General features: G+C 50.9%; 8 protein-coding genes across 8 annotated transcripts; 4 read left to right on the forward strand and 4 right to left on the reverse strand.

The window, feature by feature from the left end:
• Window positions 1–1,510: 1,510 nt before the first annotated feature.
• On the reverse strand, window positions 1,511–3,431 carry CONPUDRAFT_142713 (uncharacterized protein; the record flags this gene model as incomplete). Its single annotated transcript, XM_007767925.1, has 6 exons — window positions 1,511–2,078; window positions 2,136–2,425; window positions 2,487–2,602; window positions 2,674–2,899; window positions 2,995–3,196; window positions 3,309–3,431. 6 exons carry the CDS (start codon window positions 3,429–3,431, stop codon window positions 1,872–1,874), a joined length of 1,164 nt encoding a protein of 387 aa, XP_007766115.1. The 3' UTR covers window positions 1,511–1,871.
• Window positions 3,432–5,553: 2,122 nt separating this feature from the next.
• CONPUDRAFT_151431 (uncharacterized protein) lies at window positions 5,554–8,218 on the forward strand (the record flags this gene model as incomplete). The annotated part of the gene is made up of 13 exons (XM_007767926.1): window positions 5,554–5,703; window positions 5,754–5,859; window positions 5,913–5,968; window positions 6,028–6,105; window positions 6,159–6,218; window positions 6,269–6,279; window positions 6,336–6,475; window positions 6,524–6,603; window positions 6,659–6,736; window positions 6,786–7,249; window positions 7,404–7,572; window positions 7,625–7,725; window positions 7,795–8,218. The coding sequence occupies 13 exons, from the start codon at window positions 5,554–5,556 to the stop codon at window positions 8,216–8,218; spliced, it is 1,917 nt and encodes a 638-aa protein (XP_007766116.1).
• A 940-nt stretch (window positions 8,219–9,158) lies between these two features.
• Window positions 9,159–10,865, reverse strand: CONPUDRAFT_135863 (uncharacterized protein). Its single transcript, XM_007767927.1, has 9 exons — window positions 10,677–10,865; window positions 10,428–10,620; window positions 10,201–10,369; window positions 10,040–10,143; window positions 9,931–9,987; window positions 9,830–9,879; window positions 9,634–9,762; window positions 9,399–9,581; window positions 9,159–9,339 (listed from the first exon to the last, which is right to left on the reverse strand). The coding sequence occupies exons 1-7, from the start codon at window positions 10,797–10,799 to the stop codon at window positions 9,634–9,636; spliced, it is 825 nt and encodes a 274-aa protein (XP_007766117.1). The 5' UTR covers window positions 10,800–10,865; the 3' UTR covers window positions 9,159–9,339; window positions 9,399–9,581.
• A 225-nt stretch (window positions 10,866–11,090) lies between these two features.
• Window positions 11,091–13,409, forward strand: CONPUDRAFT_120261 (ADP-ribosylation). The gene is made up of 10 exons (XM_007767928.1): window positions 11,091–11,316; window positions 11,369–11,488; window positions 11,549–11,635; window positions 11,689–11,816; window positions 11,879–12,045; window positions 12,103–12,214; window positions 12,297–12,503; window positions 12,560–12,598; window positions 12,677–12,812; window positions 12,873–13,409. The coding sequence occupies exons 1-10, from the start codon at window positions 11,224–11,226 to the stop codon at window positions 12,966–12,968; spliced, it is 1,185 nt and encodes a 394-aa protein (XP_007766118.1). The 5' UTR covers window positions 11,091–11,223; the 3' UTR covers window positions 12,969–13,409.
• Window positions 13,410–17,603: 4,194 nt separating this feature from the next.
• CONPUDRAFT_100466 (DUF1768-domain-containing protein) lies at window positions 17,604–19,528 on the reverse strand. Its single transcript, XM_007767929.1, has 9 exons — window positions 19,369–19,528; window positions 19,211–19,313; window positions 18,923–19,154; window positions 18,738–18,869; window positions 18,604–18,690; window positions 18,456–18,549; window positions 18,197–18,405; window positions 18,062–18,139; window positions 17,604–17,998 (listed from the first exon to the last, which is right to left on the reverse strand). The coding sequence occupies exons 2-9, from the start codon at window positions 19,240–19,242 to the stop codon at window positions 17,921–17,923; spliced, it is 942 nt and encodes a 313-aa protein (XP_007766119.1). The 5' UTR covers window positions 19,243–19,313; window positions 19,369–19,528; the 3' UTR covers window positions 17,604–17,920.
• A 140-nt stretch (window positions 19,529–19,668) lies between these two features.
• Window positions 19,669–21,328, forward strand: CONPUDRAFT_163554 (ADP-ribosylation; the record flags this gene model as incomplete). Its single annotated transcript, XM_007767930.1, has 9 exons — window positions 19,669–19,929; window positions 19,980–20,094; window positions 20,152–20,330; window positions 20,390–20,411; window positions 20,458–20,495; window positions 20,544–20,683; window positions 20,734–20,770; window positions 20,827–20,944; window positions 21,130–21,328. The coding sequence occupies exons 1-9, from the start codon at window positions 19,821–19,823 to the stop codon at window positions 21,326–21,328; spliced, it is 957 nt and encodes a 318-aa protein (XP_007766120.1). The 5' UTR covers window positions 19,669–19,820.
• A 140-nt stretch (window positions 21,329–21,468) lies between these two features.
• CONPUDRAFT_142722 (ADP-ribosylation) lies at window positions 21,469–23,332 on the forward strand. The gene is made up of 9 exons (XM_007767931.1): window positions 21,469–21,703; window positions 21,759–21,935; window positions 22,013–22,134; window positions 22,191–22,342; window positions 22,405–22,516; window positions 22,575–22,781; window positions 22,836–22,874; window positions 22,927–23,062; window positions 23,113–23,332. The coding sequence occupies exons 1-9, from the start codon at window positions 21,500–21,502 to the stop codon at window positions 23,215–23,217; spliced, it is 1,254 nt and encodes a 417-aa protein (XP_007766121.1). The 5' UTR covers window positions 21,469–21,499; the 3' UTR covers window positions 23,218–23,332.
• Window positions 23,333–23,441: 109 nt separating this feature from the next.
• On the reverse strand, window positions 23,442–25,030 carry CONPUDRAFT_80763 (uncharacterized protein). The gene is made up of 6 exons (XM_007767324.1): window positions 24,901–25,030; window positions 24,771–24,845; window positions 24,574–24,716; window positions 23,957–24,522; window positions 23,711–23,904; window positions 23,442–23,656 (listed from the first exon to the last, which is right to left on the reverse strand). Exons 1-6 carry the CDS (start codon window positions 24,941–24,943, stop codon window positions 23,550–23,552), a joined length of 1,128 nt encoding a protein of 375 aa, XP_007765514.1. The 5' UTR covers window positions 24,944–25,030; the 3' UTR covers window positions 23,442–23,549.
• Between the last annotated feature and the right edge of the window lie 1,656 nt (window positions 25,031–26,686).

A 26,686-nucleotide genomic window follows, 5' to 3' on the forward strand; every position in this document is an offset into this window, starting at 1 on the left:
CGTACATCCGACAACCGGCTGGACCGTTCACTCTTATACATATGTATATACTAGTACTACAGCTATGAACTTGTATGGTATGTCGACTCCAAAATTACTGACTATGTTCCCGCGGTTACGAAGTACTAGATAGTATATGCTACAAGACACGCCGAGCTACGCTCCGGCTCATGATTTGAAGGATGGTTGACAATGCAACCCACTGACCCTAACTCTCATGTTGTTACCACACGTAACCAAGCAAAAGTACAGTAAGAATAGAAGCCACGCCTCGTTCCACTGTGTAAATTGCGTAGCTAAGTCTACATTGATGTATTGCAATACAATCAATCACAAAATACAGCAGCAGGATTCCGGATCCTGCCACGAAACGCACCCGCTCACTATCATCCTTTACTAAGGAAGACAAATTATGAGCACGGAAGCAGTGATATCAGTATGACATAGATCAGGAACCAATTGTCACGAAAAGGCCTTGTATGCCCCACATCCCATCAGATTGTTCAAGGCGATCACCATCAGCCTGAGTGCCAGTGCAACGAAGCGATCACCAAAATGAAGGCACTCATATCATTGATGCAGACGCCGACTCCCGAGTCATTCCAGCTCATTATTTGTAACATTTGCGGAGGGAAAAGGACAATACACGGAATTGATCAATTTTAATTGTGTTACATTGAAATCGAGACAGATTGAATATTTAACAGAACTAATCTACCATAAGAAGTTGTAGCTGAAAGATACTTACGTACCTGCCCGTAAACATATCACGCTCAATAAAAGATAATCAGTGATATGCATCCGCATATTAACTATGAGGGAGTGAAACGGCAGCGACCTGCGGTCAAGCGGTCAAAGAAACGCCGTGAGTAAAAGATGAACCACTTACCTGAACCAGTGCCGGGAATCCCAGATACACGGCAGAGCACACAAACACAAACAGGACACCCAAGCGTGTAGGAGGCTTTGGGCATGGGTGTGAGCTCGCCGAACGCGGGTTGCCGGTTTATCCTTGCAGAAGGATAGCGTAAGAGCAAGGACTTGGCCATGGACGGGCCGGCCAAGGCGCAGGGACGAGATAGGGCGCGCCGGGCGGCGGGGCACAAATCGGCCGTGGCCGAGCATGAGCTCATGGGTAGCGAGCTCAGGTCTGGTATGGACATTTTCATCAGTGGGGAATGATGTTCAAGCGAGAGGGCGTACCTGCGAATTCTGCATCGGATGCCACGAGGAGGGAGAATCATGAGCAAACTGGGAGTAGAATCGGACGGAGGCAAGGTGTTCTTTGCGAACATCAAGCGGAGTCGGGAAGAGGGTTATCGTCATCTGGGAGCAGGTTTTCGTGAGCTCATAGCCCAAAAGCGATAGATATGGTACGCACTGAAAACATGCTCCGTAGTCCTGGCAGAGCTTAAATAAGCATGTGTAAACGTTAGAGAACTTGAGCGACATACCAATCCTGCGACCGTGAGGATCCACAACGCGAAAATGGGGAGGGGAAGAAGGTGGGGAGGAAAGGATGGCGACGAACGAAGCGCCAGCTCAGGGACCATTATCTTATCAACGGGAGTATTGGCCCAAAACGATTGAGGATGTCCGGATCGAGAGCGCATCTGATCTCAAGGGGATCTGATCAAGAGCACAAACAACAAACCAAACAAAAGCGGGCAGAAATATTGAAGATACGAGTAATCCCGTTCCTTGTGAATGCAGTGTTCCGTATATGTTCCCCCAATTCTCCTATGCCCACATGAAACCTCAGGAGAAAACAAGCCAAAGTATCCCAGATGAGGCTCCGGACCTGGCCCAGCGTACAGTCCCAAAATGTCATGCTCGCACCAAGACCATGATAGTTCGCGTCCGAGTTAGACTCAATCATCAATCACGATGATGTCCGGCTCGACGATCGCACAGATCTCACGCTCGACCTGCTCCGCATCTCTCATATCGTCCTCAGTGTCCGCGAAATCCATGCCGAAGCCCGCGTTCGCGTAGATGTCAGCGCCGAGACCCACGTCTTCCTGCTTGATTCCGACCATTGTTTGGGCTTGTCGAGCCTCGAGCTGTGCTAGCTCATTCTAGCGGTAATCGTTACTTAGCTTCATGGGGGGAAGAAATTCATGAGTGGATGATACCTTCAAGACCTGAATGCGACTCTGCACATCTTCGAGCTCCGGTGCTGGAGGGTCAGGGTAGCGCACCTCGATAAACTCGATATCGCTGTCGTCTTCTTCGGTGGGTGTCAGTACAGGTTGGGGTGTGAGAACAGGGGCGGGCACAGGGGCAAGAGTGGGGGCGGGGGGACAGGATGGAGATGACGCGTGGTTTGAGGTGTCGGTGTGAATCTGGGGTCGTATACGTGGTCGTGGTGGCGGTATCACTTTCTTTCGAGGGAGGGGGGCGAAGCCTTGTGCCTGCAGGACCTCTAGAAGGTGACAGGGGTAAGTCTCTACACATAGGAATGGTTCAGCGTGGAGAAGACATACCCAGCGGTCGATACCGAAACACAAAGGATATGCGGGGGAGTGACTCTTTCAACGCGTAGTCGGGACCCAAACGGTGCGAGGGCGGCGGTCCATGACGCGACGGCGTACTATCGAATCTCCATGCCACAAATCAGTAAGCGCACCCGCGGGGGACGAGCACCATAAGCATAAGACAGGCAACACTCACCGAACGCAATGCGACAACGCCTTCTTCGACCGCTCATGCACCACCCGTGGACGCTCGAAATCGCATGGACCTTGCCCGCTCTCGCGTCGCCGTCGGTCCCGTTGTGCCGAAATGGCCACTTGTGATGAACGTCGTCGTGTCTTCGGTACCAGCCTGCCTCTGCGTATCTCGAGTTTGATCTCGCCGACATCTTCCAGGTTGCCGGACTCGACATGGTCGTCATCATCTGCACAAGCGACCCCATACTCTTAGTCAGCCAAAGGCGGAGGCATGCGAAAGAAGTGGGATAAGAGGAACGAAGCAAGTGGCACACGCACTCACCCGTGGTCGCAAGCTCCGCGAACTCAAACTGCCTGACCGTCCTATCATCCACCGCGACATGATACCTTTGCGCAGTGTCGCGCAGCCCACGCTCGCCTGTATGGATTGTACTCGCTCCGCAGAATATGCCATCGATGGTCACTGTCCCTTTACTTGCTTGATCGCGATATTCGGCCACGCATGTCCATTTCACCGAGAAGTTCTAGAGAGTCGAGTTCAGTGGTCGAAAGAGTGGTGGAGCACACAGAACTGGTGGTGTATTGCCAGAACATGCTTTCGCCGCATGTGACTGAATGTTCGGTCGGAAGGCTTACCTTGCCCACTTGCGAAGGGACGTAACAGGTGGCGGTCTCCTCTTCCTGGTCGATGAGAACTGCGTATTCATCGAGCTCTTGTCCGTCCACGATGATATTGGCGCGGTAGTCTTCGTATCGCATTGAGGAGCTGTCGCCGACAGAGAAAGGTAAGGATTGGAAGGGAGCCGGTTAGCCGAACATTCGAACCGACATCGTTTTAAACTTTGACAGGATCAAACGACTCCGCGGCGCCTTCTTTGTAAGGATGTCAAATTGCCGCATTATGCATATTCTCATATCAATTACATCTGCTATCTTATGGTGCAGGGCTAACTAGTATTTGGAGAGGTCTACGACGAATTCGAAGGCAAGGTGTCTAACAGCATACAAGGTACGCACGTCAACAACAGGGGGAAGGCAAAAAAGGAAACAATTAAAATAAACAAAGACAAGCAAAACCACGATAATAATGATACGATTTTTTTGAGATTAGACAGCCCGAGACATTGCATTTCCTCTTGGTAAGCCGGTCCTATCTGGAAAAGCGTATGTATTGCTGACTGTGACGACCAGGCTATCGTGATTCATGCATCTGCGCCGCAGGTGGCTTGAATTTATGATACAGGAAATGAGCTGGTACCGTATTCCAAGCTTCAAGGACACCGGATACTAGCATGGCACTGCCATCCACTGTCCTTAAAGCTATCGTTACGTGCACAGAGGCGCGACGCCTAGTTCAACTGTCGTCGTTTGCACGCTGACCGCGAAAATCAGGACTTTATCTCACACTGTGCCCAATATCACCTCCTTACGCGCAAATACCGATAACGCTCATATAACGCCCCATTCTACACCCAATGACTGCGCCTCACTAAACCGTTTTTGCAACATCGCAGCTTCCGCAGGTAATCATTCGAATTCCCGATTTCTTGGTCGCAAAACACTCTGCTGGCGGCCTTTACAGATACAACATTGCTCAAAGACAATTGACTTCTCGGGGAAACAAAGCTCGGTGAGCCCATGGTCGATACATTATCTTCTTGTCTTCTCTCAGCAGAGGAAGACCACCTAGTGTATGCCGGAAGCATCATGCGCTGCGCATCGCGCCCAGGCGGCAAGCTTTTGGTAGACCGCTACGCCTGACTCAGCATTGTGCCTGAGAGCCACCAAACGGCACCATCCGCCATTGGGTCGGTTGTCCTGTTATCCCGGCACAGGCAGAATGGTTTGATACGACTATGTGAGAGTGTACAAGACGTCAAGCCTTCGAGTAGCGAGTGTGAGCGCCGTCCCGCGGTCCGACTCCAATATCAACTTGGGCCCATGTGTCGAGCCCCGACTAAACTTAGGTCGACGCAAAGTTGTTCCCAAGGTGAAGATCTCCGCAGGCGCTTCTATTAGCGTTTTCTTATCTGAAACATACATACACAGGTATGCACACATCCCAAGCAATGCTGTATATGGGTAAGTTCGGCTGCCGCTTGCTGCTGAACACTTGGCTGTGTTTCACGACATCAAACCCAAGGATGGGGCCCCACGCGGTGCCGTAGAGTTTATGGCCATCTCGGAGATACTGTGGCTGGAAGGTGATGACATTCACCTGTTGCGTGCTCTGGGGACTCACTAGGAAAGTGCTCTTCAGCTAGGCTCACTGAAACATCTGGACATCGCTAAAATGACAGAATTTAGAGCTTTTCAGCGCTTATCGGTCACAGGAAATTAATCAAATTGGCGACGTTATCTCGCGCTTTTCTCGGAGCCGTTCTCGACTTGGTCTCTGTGACACAAGACATCCATACCGTTCCCTCCTTTCCGCGCCCACGATCTGAACATGTAACGCTCCGGAAAACCTGTGGTGCATCTAGCACACGCGCTGTATCCGAAAGAGGTAGTATACCTTGCTTTAGACTTCATGAACTCACGTCCAGGAACTTTTATCCAACAAACACCCAAGGATAGGACACGGGACGGGAACAACATATCACCTCCTGAGGCTATCGGCGCGTGATGCATCGCCATACTATCTTCCTTCTTTGATACTTGATACCAGTGACGCTGACGATCAGCCTGATCATGGGGCACTATCAGACGCCGGGACGGTGCTAGACCATCCCCTGCATGCCTGAGCCACCAGAATAGACCGTCACGGGCGGCGTTTTGACCCGGGTCGCTTTCGGTTTTGACCACTGTGCGGTATATAGGTCAATATTATTGCAGTGCATGAAACCACCCACCTCACGCCGTCAATCTCTAAAGGTCCAGTATGCCTGAACACTTGAAGTTCGTAGATCAACCGTCTCCGTCCTCGTCGTCGTTTTCACCGCCCTACTCGCCGCCCTACTCTGCTCGATTCCGGCATTCGATCCACGAAATACCTACTCCTGGGGAGGTGGTGGCTCGACCAAAGCGTTATGTGCGTATTCGGGTTATTAAACGTCCTTATGCCTCATTTTACCTCCATAGGAACCTTGGACCATCAACCTGTGGGTAGTCGGGGGCGTGACAGCCGTCATGTTCGCCTTGGCTGCAACACTGGAGATCCTGCTCTATTTCTCGAACAGAAATAACGGTGTGCCATATCACGGTTTACGTACTACCCAGTTTTTGATCAATTTTTAACAGGGTTTCACATACCGCAAGATGACCCATTCGAGTTTGCATCCACCCAGGTCCTTGCAGTAAGATATTCATGGAAAAATAGCTCCCGTTTCTACTCTGAGATGGGCTCGTGATTCAGTCCTTCTTTCCGACGCTATTAGTGGCACCGCTCGCGTTTTATTGGACCGTGGCGGACTCGATGGTGAGGTGGTACCAGGTATGAGCTTTGTGTAACGGAGTCATGTCCAGCGTGTGCTGACTATGAACCAGCCCTACATCATGTTGTCCGAGGGAAGTGCGTCTGCTTCTAACAGCGTACTACTGGACTATGTAAGTATCCATTTTTATCCATCTCATCGTAGTACTCAGGCTTTGCTTAGGTCACACTGAAGTCAGACATTGCTAGAGAAACGTTAGACTTTAGCTAACTTAACTTTCCTATTGCAGCCGATTAATGATTCTTTGGACGTCTCTTAATAAGAGACACTGGATCATCTGTATTTCTACGATCCTGAGCTGTACTGTTGTCTTCCTGCAACCGCTTGCAGGCTCCGTGTTTACAGTCAAGCAGGTTCCCCACAGCGTTGGTGAGTAAAGACGGAAACGTTCAGATGTTTTGCTAATATCGACCTTAGCAATCAACGCGACGAGCGTCTCCAAGGTTGGACTACTGTGGGATCTGCCGCAGCTTTGGGCTTATATTTCATCGGCCGGGGTAAGTTCGCCAGCGATGTGACATAGGTCATGATTTCATAAATCCGTTTACACAGTATGCAGATGCTGCCGTGTACAACAACCTAACGGATCCCCCGTTTGTTCGTGCGAGTTGGACGGCGGCAGAATTCAGCGTAAGTTTATGTCAGACGTTCCACAAGGAATTCACTCAACTTTTGGAAGTGGTCTTCGTATGAAGTGATCAACGCTACTCTGACCGTGAATACGACTGGCTTAGAGACCTCGGTCAACTGTGTGCCTGCGACATACATCTCCCTCAACTATTCATCATCTGGGCTGTCTACGTTGACTGCATCACTAGACGGATGCTCCGGGCCCACTCAAGTCAACTTCAATGCTTCGGACGCTACGAACCAGTACGGCACCATCAATGCCTCGGCGTGTCTGTCGTCGGGCGAAGACATACCCGTGCACTTTCAGCCCGTCCTGTTTTGGTGGTATTATCCGTATCAGCCCAATGACACGCTTACCGCCGCCGTGTTTTGTCACCCGACAATGGAATTCTACGATATTCAGGCCGTACAGAATCTGAACGATGGCTCACTCCAACCAGTTCAAGTGCTAGGTCCGTACTCAGGTTCCGATAATGTGACTGGAGCGCCGTTGTATGGACGAGCGTGGAATGGGTATGTTCGTTCTCTCGGCGTGTCATTATTATTATTATTATTATTATGGTTCCATGTACGTCCATCGGGGTTGGTCACCCCATGTCGGACGATTCGTCTCGACGCGTTGTTGACTATACTATCCTGGTGATCGTGCTAAAACTCCTTGTCATAGGGTGGTGTTTGACCCCAGCGACGATGCCATCGTCAACGCCCGTGCGACATCCATCGGAACTGAGATCCCAGGAACAATCTTTCGGTATGGGATGCAACTGAACGGCGGTGTTGTGACCCTCTTCCAGGGTGCAAGTGGTGGGTTTATTAACGTTACAAAGAATGTCTACGTGAGTACTCCATGATATATCACAGGCATACAAACCTCTCACCCTCGAGTAGACGCAGCACCTCGCGCTGGCCTCGAAGTCGACGTACTTAATTAAAGAATCGTCCACTATTCCAGGGGAGCTTACTTCATTTGTGTCTCGTCTCTTTCTTGAGTAAGCCTACCCAATTCTCCATAATTTATGTCACAAAGCTAACTGTTCAACCATGGATGCTGGAATCAGCTCATGCTCATCTCACGCACTCGTCGCATTCCTTCTGGCTATTGGTTCCATAGGCTTATTGTTGCACTGGACGCACGCTCGCGCTCGAAGCCAACTCCACCTTACCGCTTCCCCGGGGTCGATTGGCGCAGCCGCTGCACTGGTTTCTCGGTCTGGTTTCGGAGAACTTCTACTCCCTTACGACAACGAAAAGCGCATGGAAGAGAAGCTCACTGGCCTGGAGTTCGGCATCGATAGCAGGACCGGTGCGATTATGGCTATAGAGAACGATGCGAGTCTTGGGTACCAGCATGAAGACGAGGGACCTGACGGTGACATGCTCCTCGGGATATACAAGCCAGCGCCAAGTGGGATAGGTGTGGCTTTGGCACCATCAGCGTCGCCAATGTACAAGTCGTTCAGCGATACACAGGAGATAGTATAGTTGGTCGATTATATTTAAGTCTTGCAGGTAGCCTGGGGAAACAGTCACACACAAGTGGCTTGAGGACACGCAGAACATATATTAATGTTGATCGACAGATTACATCCCAAATGAGTTCGGGATACAGTACCTCTAGGGCACGTCGTGTTGGCAAATGTGGGCTTGATATGGCCACAATGCGGCACCGTCTAAAGCCCCCTTTCATTCTGGCGTTCCCACGTTTGCATGACTGATTGCACTGAGTTGCTCCAGGTATGTTGGGAGAAGGTGGGTAACGATAAACAAAAGGCGACGCGACGCGAGAAAAGAACCCAGCAACGGGTAAAAAAGAGTAAAACATCAACCATAGTCATTCAAGTTAAATCAACGACTCCTAAATGCACAGGAGAGCGATTAAGGCTCGCGTTTGATCCGTTTCGCAGGTCGCTCCTCAAGCTCCGTCTTAATAGAAGCTGAATCCACAGCAGCGTGGTCACGCGCTTCCCGAAGTTGGGTGAGTTCAACCTGCGCTCACAATCAGAAAGGGTTTGTATTGCGCAAGCGGTACTATAACACACCTCTAGGGTGTGGATGCGAGCGTTGAAGATTGTGACATTCGAGCTTGGGTGATTGGGTTTTCCAGGTCTTCGCACAATGTTTTCCGAGTCCACTGGTTGTTGTGAAGCTTGTGCCAGTTCAGCTGCATGCGACCCGGATCCGGAGGCTTCCGGAATGTTTATCTCGAGTCCTCCGGGTTCTTCGACCGGACTTTCTCGGACTGGAGGAGGGGCGATACCTTGCGCTTGAAGAATAGCTAGGAATAAGTCAGCATCGACATTGTCGCAGGCGGGAGCCAGTCACCCACCTTTCCCGCCTTCGAGGGACGTAACACGTAGCAGTGGATCCATTCGAGCCAACGTTGATGTCGTATTCTTCAAGTATTCCCTCTATATGACGAGAAAAGCGGAGAAGTCACTCAGACGCATGTTGTGCAGCTACGCTTAATGGATGCAATGATAGTGAAGACGGTAACGCGACGTTTGGTATGCACATCCGCACGCGTCGCCGCGCCAGGGTCCTCGTAATGGTTCCGTCGGCTAAATCGTGGCGTCCAAGTCGCGTCGCAACGAGAATCCCTCGACCTCTCATGACAAGATATCCTCAATTGATAGTCTGTGACTGCAGTAGTTTCTAGACTTACCAGCGTCAATGGCCCGAAAGCATTTAGTTGTGGCCTTGTACTACTCTTCCTGCGTGCTAACGCGGATACTGTAGATAATATGTTTGTTAATGATGCATTATAGTTGAGTAAGCCCTCCATTACAACGAAGTATAAGTATGACAACAATACAAAAAGTCCGCTTCAGCAAGAATCCGTTCGATCCTGGAAGAAGGTCAATAGAGGCCTCGGAATTCAGTGAAGCCAAAAGACCTACTCAAGTCAAATCAATGATATCTCCATCTACCTCGTGCCTAATCCGTTTTGCGGGACGTTCGTCTGACACACTCCTCACGGAAACTGCAGTATGGGAAGAGCGTTTCCTCTGCAACCTTGCGACCTCAAGCTTTGTAATAATCAGTTGAGCTCACGAAACAGTCGTGTGCAAAGAGCTACAAGCCAGTTCCACGCACCTCTAAAGCGCGGATACGGGCGCTGGCGTGCCTACAGCTGGAGATCGTCCCTTTTCCTGTGTTAGAGTTGGGGGTTACTGGTGCAAACTCAACATGCTCACTCGTTGGCGAAAGCTCTGCAATGGGTGGCGGTGCAATGCCCTGTGCCTGCAGAACTTCTGTCGACGCTATAAGCCCTCGCGCAACGCAGCTCGAGTTTGCCAAACGCACCTAATGGCTTATACTTGAAGATAAAACGGGCCGCCGGGTGAGTCCCTAAAGTGTGAAAGTTGACGGACGTTGTCGGATATAGCAAGCTCCTCTCTTCGGCAAAGCTACGCGAACGAGAGGTCACTAACAGCCTCGGCGTAAAGTTGGAATGGATTACCTACCCAACACAGTGAACCATCGCCTTCTTGGTTCGCTCGTGAACAATACGGTTGTCATTAGGAGTCCCGAACCTAAGATGTGCCCCTGGTCCCATGCACCTTCCCCGCCAGATCTCGAGTGAGATCTCTCCCAGTTTCTCGAGTCCCGGGATGCGAAGGTACGCGTCGTCGTCTACGACAAAACTGATTGGAACGCTATCAGACCAGTTGGACGAGATAACCTTACGTACCCGTCAACCTGAGGTTAGAGAACATAAAGTCCCTGACAGTTCTTTCGTCTAAATCAAACCCCGAACGCTCGGCAGTGTTGTCCTTCGTGGTGTCAATCACTCTGCCTATGCACTTGAGCCCATCCAACGTCACATAGCCAGAACTGTCAAGACCCCGCTCCCACATCCAATCATTCCACTTGACGGAGAACCTCTGAGCTAGGTGTTAGCAACCGGAGTGGTTTCACTAAACGTGGTCGTTAGGCTAACCTTTCCACTCCTGGAGGGGATATAGCACGTAACTTCCTGCTCGTCTTCATCCACCACAATATCGTACTCTTGCAGAGGACTTCCATCAACGATTACCGATGCAGAGAAATCCCCGAATCGCATCGTGTCCTCGTTCGACAACTGTGCCGGATTTCTGTCGCAGTACCCAGAATAGGGGCCCGGGTGGATTGAACGTGTCCAACAACAAACACAGCGATATTGGCGGATGTTGAAAAAGGCGGCTCTTGCCGAAAACCGCCACCGCGTAGCCGAAGAAACTCAAACTGTCAGGAAGAGTTCATCGCCTTGTGGATGGCCTCGGAGACGAGTGCTTGCCAAAAGACACACTCAGATACGACACCGTCACAACCTAGCATTGTCTGGCACTTTTCTTGATTGCGCTGGTTCTCGGAAGATCCATAGTGTGTCACAAGGTGACCAGCATCGTTATCATCAGCGACGAGCCTCGAATGAAGAAAGAAGCCCGCAACGTGCCCTTTTGGCGCTTACTACGTCTCATGATATCAGTTATAAGTCTCGCACGGGGATGAATTCAACGCCCTCTTCCTCTTCCTCTGTTATCTTCGCTCCAGACCCCGCAAATCGCCCGAAAACTACCATGTCCTCTCAGCTTTGCATCGTGGGTCTACGTTAGCACCACGTTGATCCTCTCTAATCTGCCTTGCAACCAGGAATGCCATCAGAAACCAAAGTTTACCAATGGGAACACAGTGCACCCCTACTGCGGCAGGACGTGTGCTCAGGCTGCGAAGCAAAGCTCTACACCTACGAAGGGAGACGCCCTCTGTGATGTGAGGCCACTCATACACCTCCTCACAGTGTAGCTCTTCATTAACTTGTTTGCACCGCAGCACTGTCATGCGTTTCCCAAACGGGTTGAAGGAAAAGTGACCCACCCGTACTGCAGCAGGACATGCGCCGATGACGCTTTATGCCTTGTAAGTATCCACTGTCTACTCCTAGCTATCCAATAGTGACATAAACACACTAGAACTGCCATAACAGACTCAAATTTTGCGACAACGCAACCGGAAAGGTGCACGACTACTGCGGCAAGACATGTGCGATGAGTGCGCGCTCAGGACTTGGAGGCGGGAACCGTTCAACTATAACTAGGCGGTGCGGAGAGCTTGAACTATGCATTCCCAGAATACTGACGGCTCGTGAATCGCTTTCTAAAGGAACGTGGCAGTAGGCGGCGCATCTCCCAAGAACGAGTGCCTAATGCAATGTGGTCGCGCCGCATTTAGGAGGCACCATTTCTGCAGTAGGTCCTGCGCCTCCAAGGCGGACAAGAAAGCGCCGACAATCATTGAGGTGCCTAAAGGACACAGCGTCTTTGATAGTGGTAACGTTACTATTCACCTATATTCCCGCAATCGAAAGCATTCTAACTATCGAGCAGTGGTTGACCAGTTCGAAACTTCGTGGCGAGACGGGACACCGTGTCCAACCGTCGAGCGGGTGTATAGGGTAGTGATTTCCGGTAACTTGGTACACAAGTACAAGGCGTATCGGTACGTGTTTTCTGGTTCGAAGAGCCGCTTTGAGACTGATGGGATGCCTATCTCCGCATTACGCTATGCTTACCCTTTACAGTACCAAAATAGAAGGAAAAGGGGACTTTTCTTCTAAAGGTGAAAGCCCAGGTAACGAACGTCGCAGGTGGCACGGTACGAAGCGTGCGTGTGCCCTAGGCGACAACGGGCACACCTCTCTCTGCACGTCCAGCGTATGTTCCCTGTGTGCCATCATACGGACTTCGTACAAGATGAAATTCATGGGATCTAACACTGGTTGGGGAAGGTATGCTCTCTGTGCGAAGACCCGGATGTACACTTGCTCATCTACCCCCAATGCAGGTTTGGGCGGGGGATCTACACATCTTCAGCATCATCCAAGTATGGTCGTTTACATCTGATCTCGTGGCGTCCGCATCAGAAACGGGAACGTTGATTCCGGATCCAATCATTTCATAGGTCTGACGCATACGCAAAAAACTTGGGTGCCTCGACCACAAAGGCGCTGATCTTGAACAAGGTCGTAGTTGGAAAGGGATACAAAACAACGCAGGACCAGCCAGCGTTCACAAGCCCTCCAGTGGGGTACGATTCGGTAAGCCAGCTGTGATTGTTCAGGGTCGGATAGAATGTTGACGGGATGTGTCCTATATAGGTGCTCGCGGAGCTAGGAGTAGGTTTGAACTATGACGAGTTGGTGTGTTACACGGACGATGCGATTCGCCCTGCATATCTGGTCATATACGCCTAATATGCAGTGGGATTGATACCGTAGTTGTAATCATAGCGTTCGGTGATGGACGTAGCAATTGATGCAATATGTCGACAGTATTTCAACCTCGTCAGGGCGCTGCGGATTCTCCGAAGACAAATGTACAACAACATTCACGACCAGTATGAACAAGAATAATAGTACCGTGGAGTAACGTATGTATGCATGCAGAGTAGGGTATATTACGAAACGATATAAGGTACGAGTTTTACGTACAGTGCGGTATTGTGGTGTTAGAATACTTGAGACAATAGGAAAATACACGGTAAAGGAAGTGGCAAAAGAATTAGAACATCATGGAAACAGCGGCAATAACGAACCATGGTGACAACGGGTCTTCAATCTATAACAATTGTTTCTGTAGGCCGGGGTGAGCGATCGGATTCGCGCTTGACACGCTTAGCGGGGCGGCCGCCCGGTCCTTTCTTGATGGCGTTTCTACTCGATGCACCTTCCTCTGCCCCAAGTCTGGCAAGCTCATCCTGCGGAGATATCAATACATGCCCGGTTTATGTCAGGAAGTCATGAAGATCGTACTTTCAGTGCCTGTATGCGTGCGTTTCGGTCACTCAGGCTCGTTTCCGGCTCTTCCGGATCGTCATGTATGACTATGACGTCATCAGACGCGGCAGGGCGTTTCTTCGATTTAGACGCGACGAGTGCAGGCTGGGGCGTTGGCGGAGGGGCAATATCCTGTGCCTGGAGGATGGCTGAGGAAGCTTTGAGCTGAAGTACATACAACATACGACGCTCAAATCAACACGTACCCAACGGTCTATACTTAAACGAGAAGCTGAATCCGGGTCCGATTTGTTGCACGTATGTGCTTGTTGCAGGGAGTGAACGTGTCTTGACATCACCGAATCTGTGCAAAGAAGATCCGTGAATGTGCCCATGTTAGTTTTGATTTGCAATCTTCTAGTCGAGTGAGCAAGGGGAAACTTCTCACCCAACACAATGGACCACGGCTTTCTTGGATCGTTCGTGCACTGTCTGACTCTCTTTTACATCAACGCAAGCCCCTATGGTCGCTATCCGAACTTCGGCGTTGCCCTGGAAGACAATGAGCGAGATTATGCCGAGCTTGTCATCCACAGAGGAATGCAGGTATGCTTCGTCGTCTACAGCGGGATTGTGTGGTGAATGTTAGCTGGACTTCGGGGTGCGCGTAAACGAGCGGGTTCAGACCCGCTTCTCAGATCGGTAAAGAACGCACCCGTCAACTGCAGATTGGAGAAGTGCAGATCTCGCGTGGTAACGTTGTCCACGAGCATATACTCGCACTTTGCAGTATCTCCCTCTCCTAGCCCACCAGGCCTCAGCGCCCATTCTCCGCAGCAGACTCCATCCACAGACGGTTTCCCGCATGTCCATAGTTCTCTCTTCGGCGCACCACATCCCCAGGCAATTATAAACCTCTGCGACAGTTTCCATCTGTCAGCAGGCTGCGCTGGCGTCATTGGCTCTGTCCTCACCTTTCCAGCCTGCGAAGGGATGTAACATGTAGCCGTCCGGTTTGCCTCATCTACCACGACGTCAAACTCGTCCAGAGCAGCGCCATCCACCATGACGTTGGCATTGAAGTCTCCTAGATGCATTAAGGATGCATACAATAGGTTGCTATGATGTTGGTCACGGTAAAGGAATGCAAAGGGCCGCTGAACAGGAGAAAGGGTCTGAAAGGGTCGCGTCGCGCTACCATCGCCGCGTCGGCTAATGCAGCACAGCCCCAGTGCGGCTTTTTCCGGCGCACTTTATACTGAACCAAAAGCCGCCCTAAAAGCCCTAAAAGCGACGCCAACTTTACAACCACAGACTCAGCTCTTTCATCAGATGTCAACCAAAGTTCGAAATGAGATAATTTCAAGATACACTTTACACGTATGAGTCCTTTTCACAACAATGGACTGGAAAATGGATCGATTCCTACTACTTACTCCGGTAAGTGTTAGTAAGCCAACTACGCAATTCCCCTGTGACCCTATCGAGGAAGGGCACTCAAAGGGCAATGAATTAATGATAGCAGGTCTACGGGGAACAAGAAGATAAGAACGTGCAAATCAAACCATGCACCCGGCAAGTACGGCAGCCGGAACCACCCGCGTTAGGCCTATGTCACGCAGCCAATGGCCAACAGGACGGCTAATTTTAAGGACAGACACGGGTTTCTCAATCAGATGTGATACAACATGGTGTACGTTGTAGCCAGTCGGAGGGGCCAGGCGATGCAGCCTAACTCACTGTTGACCTTGTTCTCTGATTATAGATTCACGCCCTGAAAGCATGCGCTATGAAAGGCGCCAGAGATCTGATCCAACAACACCGCTATGGATGACATACATCTTCGAGGCTGCTGTGAAAACTGCACCTCCATAGGAAATGTGAGCGCCTTGTTAATTTATGCATTGCATTTTTCAGCTGCGAATCGCATATTCTGGAGGTTACATTGACCTATTTACCCAGACGTACAGTATCTAGTCCATCATCCTCGAGGCTATGATATATTTCCCAGTGCAAGGACGCTATCCTCGGACACTTGAACAGGTTTCTGGGAGCGGCGTGGAACGACGAACCCAGGGCTGGAGGTTACCATAATTGACGCCCTCGTACACTCCTTGAGACTTCGAGAAAACACATCCTGAATGATCCGAGCGATGTACAATACACCTCGTTGTTTCCTCATGGGTATTCTCTGGCACCACAACACCCATCCATGCACAGCCGGGTACAGCAAGTTCAAGCGTTTTAAACCAGCATTCCTCGCTTCCTTTGCGGTATCAAATCATCATCTTCCACAATGCTCGTACTCTCAACAATATCAGCAGCGTCCATCGGCTTCTTCTTCGCGATATCGCTGCTTTCTGTTGTGAGCTTTCAGATTCGCTTTCCGACCCCATCTCTCTAAATTTCGCAGCATTGCAACCAGAGGCTAAAGGTGTTTGCTGAGCCAAATAATCCTAACGAGTATGGCAAGGTGTGCGCTCAGGACGCGGGGCCTCGGATTACTGGTAGCCTATCTTTACGAGATAACCTCTGCATTGTGCGTGTGGTGTGGCATAAATATCAGAGTCTAGAACTAACTCATGCGCTGAGACTAGAAATGTCATGCAAAGCCGAAACGGGTGGAGGGAAGTACGACACTTGATTACTGTAGCAGAATATGTGCGAAAGTGGCACGGCTCCAGGACGAAAAGACGAATAGTTCAACCAAGCAGTGAGTGAGGGTTGGCTCCTAATTCCTGGCTCGATAGGCTCATCATTATTTTTAGCCTGGGGTCCAGGGCGTCTAGTTTTCCGCGCAACGACGAATGCTTGATGCATTGTGGGCAATCTGCAGGAGCTAGTCCATTCTGTAGCCCATTGTGCACGGCTAGCGCTCACTGCAAAGCACCTGGAATAATTGAGGTACCCAAGGACCATAATATCTTCGCAAGCGGTAATATGATCAGTTTCCTCTTACATTTGACTTGAGCTCATCTGTGCGTTCCTTAGTGGCGAGCCAATTCCAAGATACATGGCTTCTTTCACCGAGGAGCCCTCCATTCGTCGAGAGAGTCTACAAGGTTCTGATGCCTCTGCCTTTGATGCAGAAGTATGGTGAATACAGGTGAGCGGCACGTCTTCGCCATTTCTATTGCTCTCGTCTCATTCAAGTTCGCCTCCCTCAGAGATGCTGTTGAGAGAAGAGGGAACTTCGCATCTATACCTGGATTATTCCCTGGAAACGAACAGCGATATTGGCATGGCACTAAGCGGGCGTGCACACTCGGCGACAGCGGTCAGACAACGTTGTGCGACTCCAGTCAATGTTCATTGTGCTCCATCCTACGAACGTCGTTTAAGACCAGTCTTACGAAGACAAATACTTGCTGGGAAAGGCGAGTAGATCTATGTGTTTGGCCTTCATGATATTCAAACGTGAACTTTGACGGATAAAGGTTTGGCACCGGCATTTACACGACCTCAGTTTCTTCAAAGTACGTCTCAGTGGCCCGTTCTTTGCTTCACAAAGATTGACTTTGATATAGATCCGACCATTATTCTACAAACCTGACTGTATCGCGCACAAAGGTTCTGCTGTTGAACAGCGTCGTTGTGGGAAAGGCATTCAAGGCAACAGAGAACCAAGAGAGTTTCAAGAGTCCACCTGAAGGATACGACTCGGTAAGTCCCATGCTATCGTAAATGACTACGTCGAGTTTCTTCCATCGAGCTGACAGTACGTACACTAGGTTATTGGAGAACCGAATGAGGGGGATCTACAGCATGACGAGGTGGTGTGCTACACCAATGACGCGATCCGTCCTTCATATCTTGTTGTATACACTTCTCCATAACACCTATCACGACTCAGTAATTATGTACCCAGCTTATTTTCAATCTCAGTAACATACCTTTATGATACTCAGATTATACCTAGTATTACCCCTTCTTCACTGGGGCCTACATAGAGTACGTCACAATGGATACCAGAATTATAACATCTGCATTGTAAAATCTATATTGTAAACGATACCGTCTCTACAACGTTCTATAAATGGATGCGAGCGTTGGAGAAGGAGGAGTCTAGGGACGCGGATAAGCACGGAAATCTCCATGGAAAGGTCAGGCGAACATAACAAGGTCCCTGGGAATGAGCATGAATCCAGAGCATACGCTATGGATATGAGCGCTGCTCAGAGAAGCACCCAAGGAAGGGTGTATCAGGGAAAGGTGGTGGCATTCTCAGACCGCGGCCTCGGTCTTTGAATTGGCGCTCAAAACCATAACGCCACGGCCCACGGTAACCAGAATACAACGAGTCGAAACTCAAAAGCAACACATTATGCGGATACCAGGTCTTAGTCCATGATTACACGGGAACGAAACAATAATTACATAGTCCACGTATTACACCTAGCATGATCGATTGATCAGGAGTGAAGGACTCCTTACGTTTTTACGTAATCGGCAGCGCATGTCTTGGAGCAATACGGGTGTTTGTCGAACTTAGGTTTTGTCCGACAATGCTGCGAGGATAGCGACCATCAGATCCACCGAAGAAAACGCGATGGTAGAGGTACTGTACGTACAATGCACATCTTGGCTGCTTGTGCGCAATTGCGGCTACAGTACCGGTGTCGCTGGAACTTTGGTTTTTGTTGACAGAACTGCATATGAATCGTGAGTTGGTGTACCGCATCAGTGACTGTCCGAGGGGGGCACACCTCGCACATGGTTTTGCTGGAGGCGCTAACAGCACTGATGGGTGACTGCGGCGTCGAGCTCGCCGAGTTCGACACGGTACGGATGAAGTTGGATACATGCCCTGCCGCTGACATGGGGGACAATAGGGACGGGATGTCTTGAAGTGAAAGGCGGTGCATATCGCGTTTACCGTGAGGCTGAAGGAAATACTTCGGGTTATTCTCGTGGCCTAGTACCTGTTAGCTGCTGAAGGACGTGGAAATCTCACAGGGTGCTTACGAAGCTCGTCACGAAGTCTCTCGAGTGCCTTTCCGAGCTCGTTCCGACCAGAGTAGTCGGCTCCTACTCCCCAGAAGTAGTCTCGAGGTGAATCCTAGAGACGTATGCATCAAGCCGTTGCCTAAGGGATAACCTGACGCCTACTCACCTCGATGAGCTCATCGTCGCCAGTGTCTAGCAAAAGCTGACGTAGACGCTTGTGCTGAGTGAATTTCAATCTCAGGGCCTCTTCCATCTACGCGAACAGTGAATATCGGTTTGGCGTGGATGCACACAACATACCTTGACTATGTTGACTTGTCTCCAGTCGGGCCGGACCCAGCTCTGATACCGATGCGCCTCGTCGAATGCAGCCATGGGACGATCGCCACATGTGCGGATGTACTCTGCTATCTCCGGGTGCGCGTCGATGAACTGCGTTGCGTAAGCTGAGCATCACTTCGGGCGTCATGGGTGTCATGCCTCACCTTGAAAGACTGGAACAAGTGTTCGCTAGTAGGGAACCGCTTCCCATTGTACTCTACCGGGTGGGGCGAGAAATTCGTGAACTCGTAGTAGGGCTTGTTCTTGTCATAGAAGAGAACGCGGCCTCTTGGACTCCGTTTGTATGGCGGCATGGATGCGGGAGTCGGGTTGACTGGCGCAGTGAGAGGAACGACGTTGATACTGGGAGTGCTGACATGGAGGGCGTTCGTGTTACTGCTCCCAGAAAAGATGAGTACAGTCGCATCCCATTAGTTACGAGTGTGACTTACACTGTCGTAGTTGGACGAACGGACGACTGCATGGTGGTCTGCGAGTGGTCGCTTTGAGTGAGGACCGCGCTGAAGAAGCTGGCTAGTCGGATAATCGGGTGGACTTCCGTCATGATAGAGATCAGAGAAATAACGTGATGGAGATTATTCAAACGCACCTCCGCAACGCTGCAAGTACTTATGCAACTTGAAGCAGGGGCGACGATCGTACAGAAGTTCAGAGGATCAAGGCCAGTCTTGCACATGAAGCTACCACGCGTGATTGGTGATTGCAGACAAAGAAAGGACACAGCAGCATTGGACACACACAGCTAGCACACCACGAGATGCTATAGACAGGAGGAAACCATCCGGGCACGGCGAGGAGCGGGCAGTGTCAGCCCGGCGGAGTTTCAATTAACCCGCGTCGCGTCGAGCGCGCGGCAAACGCGTGTTGATCTAACCTAGACCACCATCATGGTGAAGCACCCGCTTATCATTCTTCGCAGTACACGTTCCTCGTCGACGACGCTGTCAAATGATACCTGTGTTTTAGAATGAATCTTTCGCTTCAGTAAACTCGAATAAATAACCCTTCAATTCGACATGATGTGGCCAAGACACTTCCATAATGCCCTCCATATCTCTCAAGAAGAGTATTTCGAGCTTTGTTGATAGAATCAGTAGTGACAGGACGAGGTTGATTCCGATGGATATAGAGAGTAAGACATATGTCGAAGGTAGATTTGTGTTTCCCTCATGTCGATTTCGAGCTCACTTATTATTGCAGCGGTGGAGCTCTTTAACAGAGGCTGGCGTCATCACGATAAACCCTTGCCCCAAGTCTACGATGTAGTGCAGGTCGTCTTTCCTGAAACTATCTTCAAGCCATACCTGGATTACAGGTATGTCATATAATCACCATCGCGCGCTGAACTACCGGATTGACTTGTCGTCCATAGGGAGCAAGTAAAGCGTGCGCTCCGCTCTCGTCCAAAGCTTCGCTTGGAGCGTTTTCTTTTCCACGGCACCTACAGAGCGTGCTTGCTGGGGGAAGGCACGAAGAATGCGCGATTGTGCTCTCTTGATGAGTGTTCCATGTGCTCCATTCTCAGGTCCTCGTTTGACTTGAGTAAGTGTGGTATGTTCGCTTCACTGTCTATCCTCATACCATATCTGACCTGCTTCATCCCACCAAAGGCTCACGAAACACGTTTAAGAGGTGAGTTGGTCCAGTTATCATCCGTCTCACGCTAACCCACGAGCAGATTTGGAGATGGAATCTATACAACCACTTGTTCTTCCAGTAAGTCGTGACGCACACGTCCCTCAAATAGAATTAACATGCCCGTAGAAGCGGACGACTACGTCGAGAATACCTCAGGGGACGCGCATCTCCGTGTTTTAATCATTTGTCGCGTGGTCGTTGGGAACACATTCAGACATTACGTGAACGCACCACAGTATGTGAAGCCTCCATCCGGGTATCATTCCGTGAGTGATCTCGCCCAAATTACCAACGTCACCTAATAGAAGGTCTATAGGTCACAGGCGAACCCGGCTGGGATCTCAACTATCAAGGTAGGTTAATTAAGACTGCGTCGTTCTTCGCTGGCTCAGACACTTTATATCCTTAGAAACTGTCTGCTATCGAGAGGATGCCATCCGGCCTGCATTCATCATCGTGTACGGCGACAAGCCGAAACTTCCCGTTGACGAACAACTCGGGAGCCCATATGAGCTCGTCGCTCGCCCGTAACATTATCATGATCGCTACGTGTACATTATGATTATTTAAGCCCACTATTTATCAGGACTATGAGTTAACTACATACGAACCGACGAGACACCGCCCATCAGGCATCCGGCCCGCTATTCCCGACTTCGACCAGGCAACTCAACACGAGGTTTTCTCGCTGATATTCATCTCGCCTCTACAGAAGTTTGAGGGCGCGCACTGCCTTCGACACCGTGCCCATCACCGGCGAACACGCTGGACAACGCCCTCCTAAGCTTTCCGAGCGTCCTCAAGGCGGCCACGCCGACAAACACGTTTTGCCAACATCTAAGCGAGCTGAGCCGAGCGAGCAGGATGCCCCAGGTTTCACCCCCAATTTAAAGCCAGAGGCCCATCCCTAAGCCAATCAACCACGCTTTCCGTTTCCTGTGCACAAATCTCGAGCTCCTGGAGAGTTCGCTTCGCTCAACCTCAGTCTCCGTCCACTTTACCTTCGCTTGCGAGGGTTGATTTACGTGTCTTGTATCCAGGGCCTCTGAACCTCCGTCGAACCGAGAAGCGAAGAAGCATAAATGGCGTCCATGGCCGCGACCCCGACTCCTATGCACACCGCTCTCTCTATGCTGGGCACTATGGCGGGTCAGTATATGGCCTCGCAGGCTCAGGCCGCGAAGCAGCAGCCACCACAACCGCAACCGCAGCAACCCTCGTCGTTTCCTAACTTATTCGCACCTACGCAACCCACTGTAAACGCCAATGCGGCGAACCTCTGTGATGTGAGCTTCTCATTTCCTCATTGCCATATGGGATAAAGCTTATTGGTTTATAAAGGAATGTCACGCACGACCGAAGTTTTTCGACGGAACGAAGACCCACCCTTACTGTGGCAAAGGGTGTGCAACCGCAGCGAAGAACAATACCACGAACATGAACACGAGCACTAATGTGAATGCGGGCAAGAGGGGAAGAAGCCACACGGTCGTCGGAGCGGCAGGAGGGAAATGCGACGTGAGTCATAGACCCTTCTCTTCTCTTAATGCACGAGGCCGACCAGCAGGCTTGCATGCTCGCACGCATACATGCAGTACTGCCATCAGCGGCCGAAGCACTTCGATGGCCAGAAGACACTGCCTCACTGCAGCCGGTCCTGCGCGCAGAAGGCGAAGGCGGCCGGCACTGGTGGTGTAGCCAGCAGCCCACCCAAGAGGTTTGTGCGAGCCCCTAAATCCTTCTCTGTATTCGAGCTCATTGCGCCTGCTGTAGCACCGGCATCGCTAACGGCAAGAATGGCTGCCTCATATGTGGCAAGCCCTCGAGTCAGGGGCAATTTTGCGGCAAGAAGTGCGTCACGACGGCTGAACAGCGCGCGCCAGCACTTCTCGAGGTTCCTGCCGGACACGCGACGTTCCAGAGCGGTAAGCCCAGACATGGCCTGAACCACTTGAAGACGCATCTGATCAAAGGCGGCGTTCTGCAGTAAAGGACCAGTTCGAGACATCCTGGAGACATCAGACGACTAAGCCCACCGTCAAAAGGATCTACAAAGTCATCTCCGACGCAGCCTCGCTCAAGAAGTACGAAGCATACCGGTAAGCCCCCTTTCCATCCCATCACGCACCAGCAACTGGCTCATGGCGACACGGACAGATCTGCCGTCGAAGCCCGCGGCAACTTCGTCGCAGCCGGCAAGAGCGCTGGCAACGAGAACAGGCGATGGCACGGAACGACGCGCGAATGTCTCCTTGGCGACAACGGCAACACGACTTTGTGCTCGTCGACAACATGCTCGCTGTGCTGCATCCTGCGGACGTCGTACAGGCTCAACTTCAGCGGCAAGAAGACTGGCTGGGGAAGGTGAATATTCTCTATTACCGCCTCCTTTCTCCATCTGACGAGTTGGCAATCTAGATTTGGCAGCGGTATCTACACCTCGGCGACCTCGTCTAAGTAAGCCGCTTCTTCAATAGTAGGGTAGAAGTCGTGACTCACATTGTACCAGGTCGAACGACTACTCGACGAATATCAAGCCATCCCGCTATAAAGCCATCATGCTGAACAAGGTCGTAGTCGGCAAAGGCTGCAAGATGACGCAAGATAACACGACTCTAACAGCGCCACCACCTGGCTATGACTCGGTAAGTCGCATTAACAACAGCGATGGTGGTAAAATTCATACTTGTGGCAGGTCCTCGCTGAAGTCGCAGCGGGCGGCTCCCTGAATTACGACGAACTTGTATGCTACACCGACGATGCCATCCGGCCATCATATCTAGTGATTTATGACGCGTAAGGATTTACGACGGATAGAGGTTAATTTATTTGACATTACGTTATTATTTGTTGTACATTTGTACTGATAGTAAGTAGAGCTGCGATAATGAGCAACATCGACAACGCGCTATCAGCTTACCTGCCATCAATGATAATCAATGATAGACCTACAATCTGGACTGGTCAGAGTCGATTACAGGGGAAAACTCATCGAGACAAATTCAGAGTAATCATACGAAACCCGTTCATTTGGAGCAAGTTTTTGCATGACATACAGGCATGGGATATGCAATGTGGCGATACAAACATAGCTATCGAAAATGCATGAGGCGAACTTTAACGGAGAATCCCTTAGGGAGCAAAGAGGGTGCCGAGGAAGGCCTCGCCAGCGGGCTGAGCGGGCTTCTTCTTGTTCTTGCGAACAGCCTGCTTGCCCTCTTTGACACGCTCGGTCTTGACTAAACACAGACAGTGAGGAGGGGTGAAGAAGGAGAGTGAAGGATGACGCTTACGGAGCTCCTGGCGGCGCAAGCTCTTCGCATAGGGGTTCAGACGGAAGAGAGTGCCCTTGTTGATAAGGGGGTTCTTCTTCTGCGTCCAGGGACGCTTTTGGATCTTGGGTCCGGCGGGGCGAACGACGGACTGGATCTCCGTGCTGTTGATGAGACGAGTAACGTCGGGGTTGGTGATCTTGGCCGTCGGGAGGCTAGAAGCGCATAGTTAAGGTAATGATCTATGGTCGGGGGATAAGAACTTACATGTAGTCCTTCTTATAGGTGGAAGCCTTGTCAAAGGTGCCGAAGACCTCATCCAGGAGGCCGAAGGCACCCTCGGTCCAGATGACGAAGCGACCAAGATGACCACCAGGGGCGAGCTGGAGAACGTTCAGCCGCCTGACGTTAACGAGTTCAACACCAGGGAGGTTGCGGAAAGCCTTGACGATGCCATTATCCTCGTTGAAGACGATAAGAGGGCCACGACGCTGGCGGTAGCGGCGGTTGCGCAGCTTGCCCTTGCCGGCACGCAGCTTGCGAGAGTTGGAAACCTTGACGACGTCAGAGTACGCCTTCAGGGTCTTGAGGAGGGTAACAGCCTCCTTGGTCTTCTTGAGGGACTCGGCCTCAGACGAGATGACAAGGGGAACCTCCTCGATTTCCTCGATACGGTGGCCACGAGCAAGAACGAGCGAAGGGAGAGCAGAAGCAGCGAGGGCCGAGACGGTAGCGAAACGGCGCTGGTTCTGGTTGACCTTGACGTGCCACTTGCGCCAGGTCTTGGTGGGCGCGAACATACGACCGCCACGGCACATGTTACCGAACGCAGCCTAAGCGATATAAGCATCATGCTGTCTTGCATAGTTGAAATAACAACGCACCTGGCCAGAGCGATGGGTACCCGAGCCACCTACACGGGGGATACGGGCGACAGCACGACCGGTACCCCAGGACTCAGCGGAGGTTTGGTGGCCAGCCTTCTCGCTGACGGAGTAGGGCTGACGGCGGTTCTTAGCAAGGCTCTCTGAGCACATAGTGAGATTTACATCCTACACTCCGCGTTTGGCCAAACACTCACTGTGAACCTGAGCGACGACATCAAGACGGATGGGGGCCGTCAAGACAGCGGGGAGGGGGAGGGAGGTCGAAGCCTCTAGGAAAGTCGGCATCGTGAGCAGATGTCAGTACTGTCAACATTGCATACACACCTCCAGAGGCCGAACGGACGTTGACGGTGGGTCTTGAGGCCATGGTCGATGATGATCTTGAGGTCTTGAAGCTGACTTGAACGCGTGCACTCTTGCCTACTTTCCTGTTGATTCGCCGAAATAAGGTTTGCTAGCTGCAAGCCTCAATACAAATTGATGTAAACAAGCAATGCTACTCACGTGCGCTAGCTTCAACTCTCCTTCCGTGCTCGTCGCGCCTTCGCGAGTCCTAGCCGCGACTTTGTTACGCACGGCTTGCGCTAGAGGTCTTATTCACGGATGCTTCGAGCTTACCCTGCTGATATGTGAAGCTTTCTATTCATGCTATCATTCCGAACTGGTATGGGGGCGGCTCTACGAACTACCCAAACTCAAATGTCCAAGTAAGTAATTAAGCTTATTTCAACGGAGAAATGCCAGCCTTCATGGCATGTAGTGAATAATATACTGAACTCTACTAGTGATACTACTATATGCTCATCTATTATGCCATTCATCGCATCATCGTAGCTTGCTATGCCTTATCTCGAGGCCCGAAGTATTAACCAAAGCTTCACGAAGCTCGTGCCTTCCGAAGCTGAGCGCATCCCCGATTTTCATCGGTCCACACTCCCCACGCTGATACTTTCTATCGATTGCAAGTTGTCTTCTTATACATCGAGACCTTGATTCCCTCACGGATCGCTTCATGCTCAGCTCTGGCATCACCGGCGGTCTAGTGGGAATGGACCCTTGATAACCACACGCAGTCCACCTGATCAAACTGCCCGCGAACGGTGTCACCATACTGACCACTAAGTACCGCAGCGGTTATGAGCTCATCAGCCTTTTGGGGCTTCTATTCACTCGGGAACGATCTCTCCCTACTGAGATTCGGGACTCTGAAAGCGCTTTGTAACCTAATGTCGCTGTTCGGCATTTGCGCCTTGAAGCCAGCGGCGCGATGGTGTATCACAAATCCCTGCCAACCTCGACGTTTCGGTGGGTATAGCCATAGAGTCATCTCCTGTTTGGTCCTCAGGTTTTATGCCTCCTTTCTCGCAAAATTTCAGAGTCGACCTACGGATCCGCTTGGGAACACCTCCTTCCTTCGTAACACGAGGCCTGCTCACTTGAATCACTTTTTCTGTAACCTTGTTCTGCCAAGGTAAGTGAAAACCGCTTGAAAGAGAGTCTGGGCTGCTCGTGTGACTAGCGCATCGCTTATACCCGTGTGTAGGCGGTGCATGTCTGCAATCGGTATGTACTACTGTATCCGCCATGGAGGCTCACACCGAGCGTACATACGTTCAACTGCCTCGAGAGGTTGATTCTGGGCAGTTTTCAGGTTACGGTCGCACGGCTAGAGGTCCATTGAATTGACTGTATAAGCTTCCGTTATTGTATAGAAGGGAAGGGACATCAGAGACCGACTTGGCGTGGGCCGTGCCTTAGGCTGGCGAGCGCTCGGCGTTCGGTCTCAATTCAAATACGTACCGGTACTTGGACCTCGGTTCTGATGAGTAAGTGCTGTCTTGATCCAATGTTAGTCTAATCTATTTACGCATCCACTCTCCAGGCATCTGGAGAGAACCTATGATACGGCGATTCATGGAGTCTTCATAACTTACCATCCTCGAATGCAAGGTTTTCCAGTACAATACACTGCGCAAACGCAAGGGCCACGTCGGGCTAGCTTTACCAAAGCTGTCAGTATATTTCAACTCGCGACTGGCATAAGGTTCTCGGTTGTCATCTCTTTCAAGAAGAAGATAGAAGCACGGCGAAAAGCAGGTTTATTCCGGAC

The sequence above is a fragment of the Coniophora puteana genome, assembly GCF_000271625.1.
Source record: "Coniophora puteana RWD-64-598 SS2 unplaced genomic scaffold CONPUscaffold_3, whole genome shotgun sequence".
Classification (NCBI taxonomy): Eukaryota; Fungi; Basidiomycota; class Agaricomycetes; order Boletales; family Coniophoraceae; genus Coniophora; species Coniophora puteana.

What these genes read in the sequence shown, in the direction of transcription:
- CONPUDRAFT_120261 (XM_007767928.1), top strand. Translation starts at nt 11,224, where the DNA reads ATGAATTCAACGCCCTCTTCCTCTTCCTCTGTTATCTTCGCTCCAGAC. An exon ending in AGGGAGACGCCCTCTGTGAT is followed by an intron (nt 11,489 to 11,548) that starts GTGAGGCCACTC and finishes TTTGCACCGCAG; the next exon opens with CACTGTCATGCGTTTCCCAA. An exon ending in CACAAGTACAAGGCGTATCG is followed by an intron (nt 12,215 to 12,296) that starts GTACGTGTTTTC and finishes TACCCTTTACAG; the next exon opens with TACCAAAATAGAAGGAAAAG.
- CONPUDRAFT_100466 (XM_007767929.1), bottom strand. Translation starts at nt 19,242, where the DNA reads ATGCAGTCGTCCGTTCGTCCAACTACGACAGT. An exon ending in GTTCGTCCAACTACGACAGT is followed by an intron (nt 19,155 to 19,210) that starts GTAAGTCACACT and finishes TTCTGGGAGCAG; the next exon opens with TAACACGAACGCCCTCCATG. An exon ending in CCAGCAAAACCATGTGCGAG is followed by an intron (nt 18,140 to 18,196) that starts GTGTGCCCCCCT and finishes ATTCATATGCAG; the next exon opens with TTCTGTCAACAAAAACCAAA.
- CONPUDRAFT_135863 (XM_007767927.1), bottom strand. Translation starts at nt 10,799, where the DNA reads ATGCGATTCGGGGATTTCTCTGCATCGGTAATCGTTGATGGAAGTCCT. An exon ending in CTTCAAGTATAAGCCATTAG is followed by an intron (nt 9,988 to 10,039) that starts GTGCGTTTGGCA and finishes TAGCGTCGACAG; the next exon opens with AAGTTCTGCAGGCACAGGGC. An exon ending in CCCGTATCCGCGCTTTAGAG is followed by an intron (nt 9,763 to 9,829) that starts GTGCGTGGAACT and finishes ATTATTACAAAG; the next exon opens with CTTGAGGTCGCAAGGTTGCA.
- CONPUDRAFT_142722 (XM_007767931.1), top strand. Translation starts at nt 21,500, where the DNA reads ATGGCGTCCATGGCCGCGACCCCGACTCCTATGCACACCGCTCTCTCT. An exon ending in ACACGCGACGTTCCAGAGCG is followed by an intron (nt 22,343 to 22,404) that starts GTAAGCCCAGAC and finishes GGCGTTCTGCAG; the next exon opens with TAAAGGACCAGTTCGAGACA. An exon ending in AAGAAGACTGGCTGGGGAAG is followed by an intron (nt 22,782 to 22,835) that starts GTGAATATTCTC and finishes TTGGCAATCTAG; the next exon opens with ATTTGGCAGCGGTATCTACA.
- CONPUDRAFT_80763 (XM_007767324.1), bottom strand. Translation starts at nt 24,943, where the DNA reads ATGGCCTCAAGACCCACCGTCAACGTCCGTTCGGCCTCTGGAG. An exon ending in ACCTATAAGAAGGACTACAT is followed by an intron (nt 23,905 to 23,956) that starts GTAAGTTCTTAT and finishes ATGCGCTTCTAG; the next exon opens with CCTCCCGACGGCCAAGATCA. An exon ending in CTTGCGCCGCCAGGAGCTCC is followed by an intron (nt 23,657 to 23,710) that starts GTAAGCGTCATC and finishes GTCTGTGTTTAG; the next exon opens with TCAAGACCGAGCGTGTCAAA.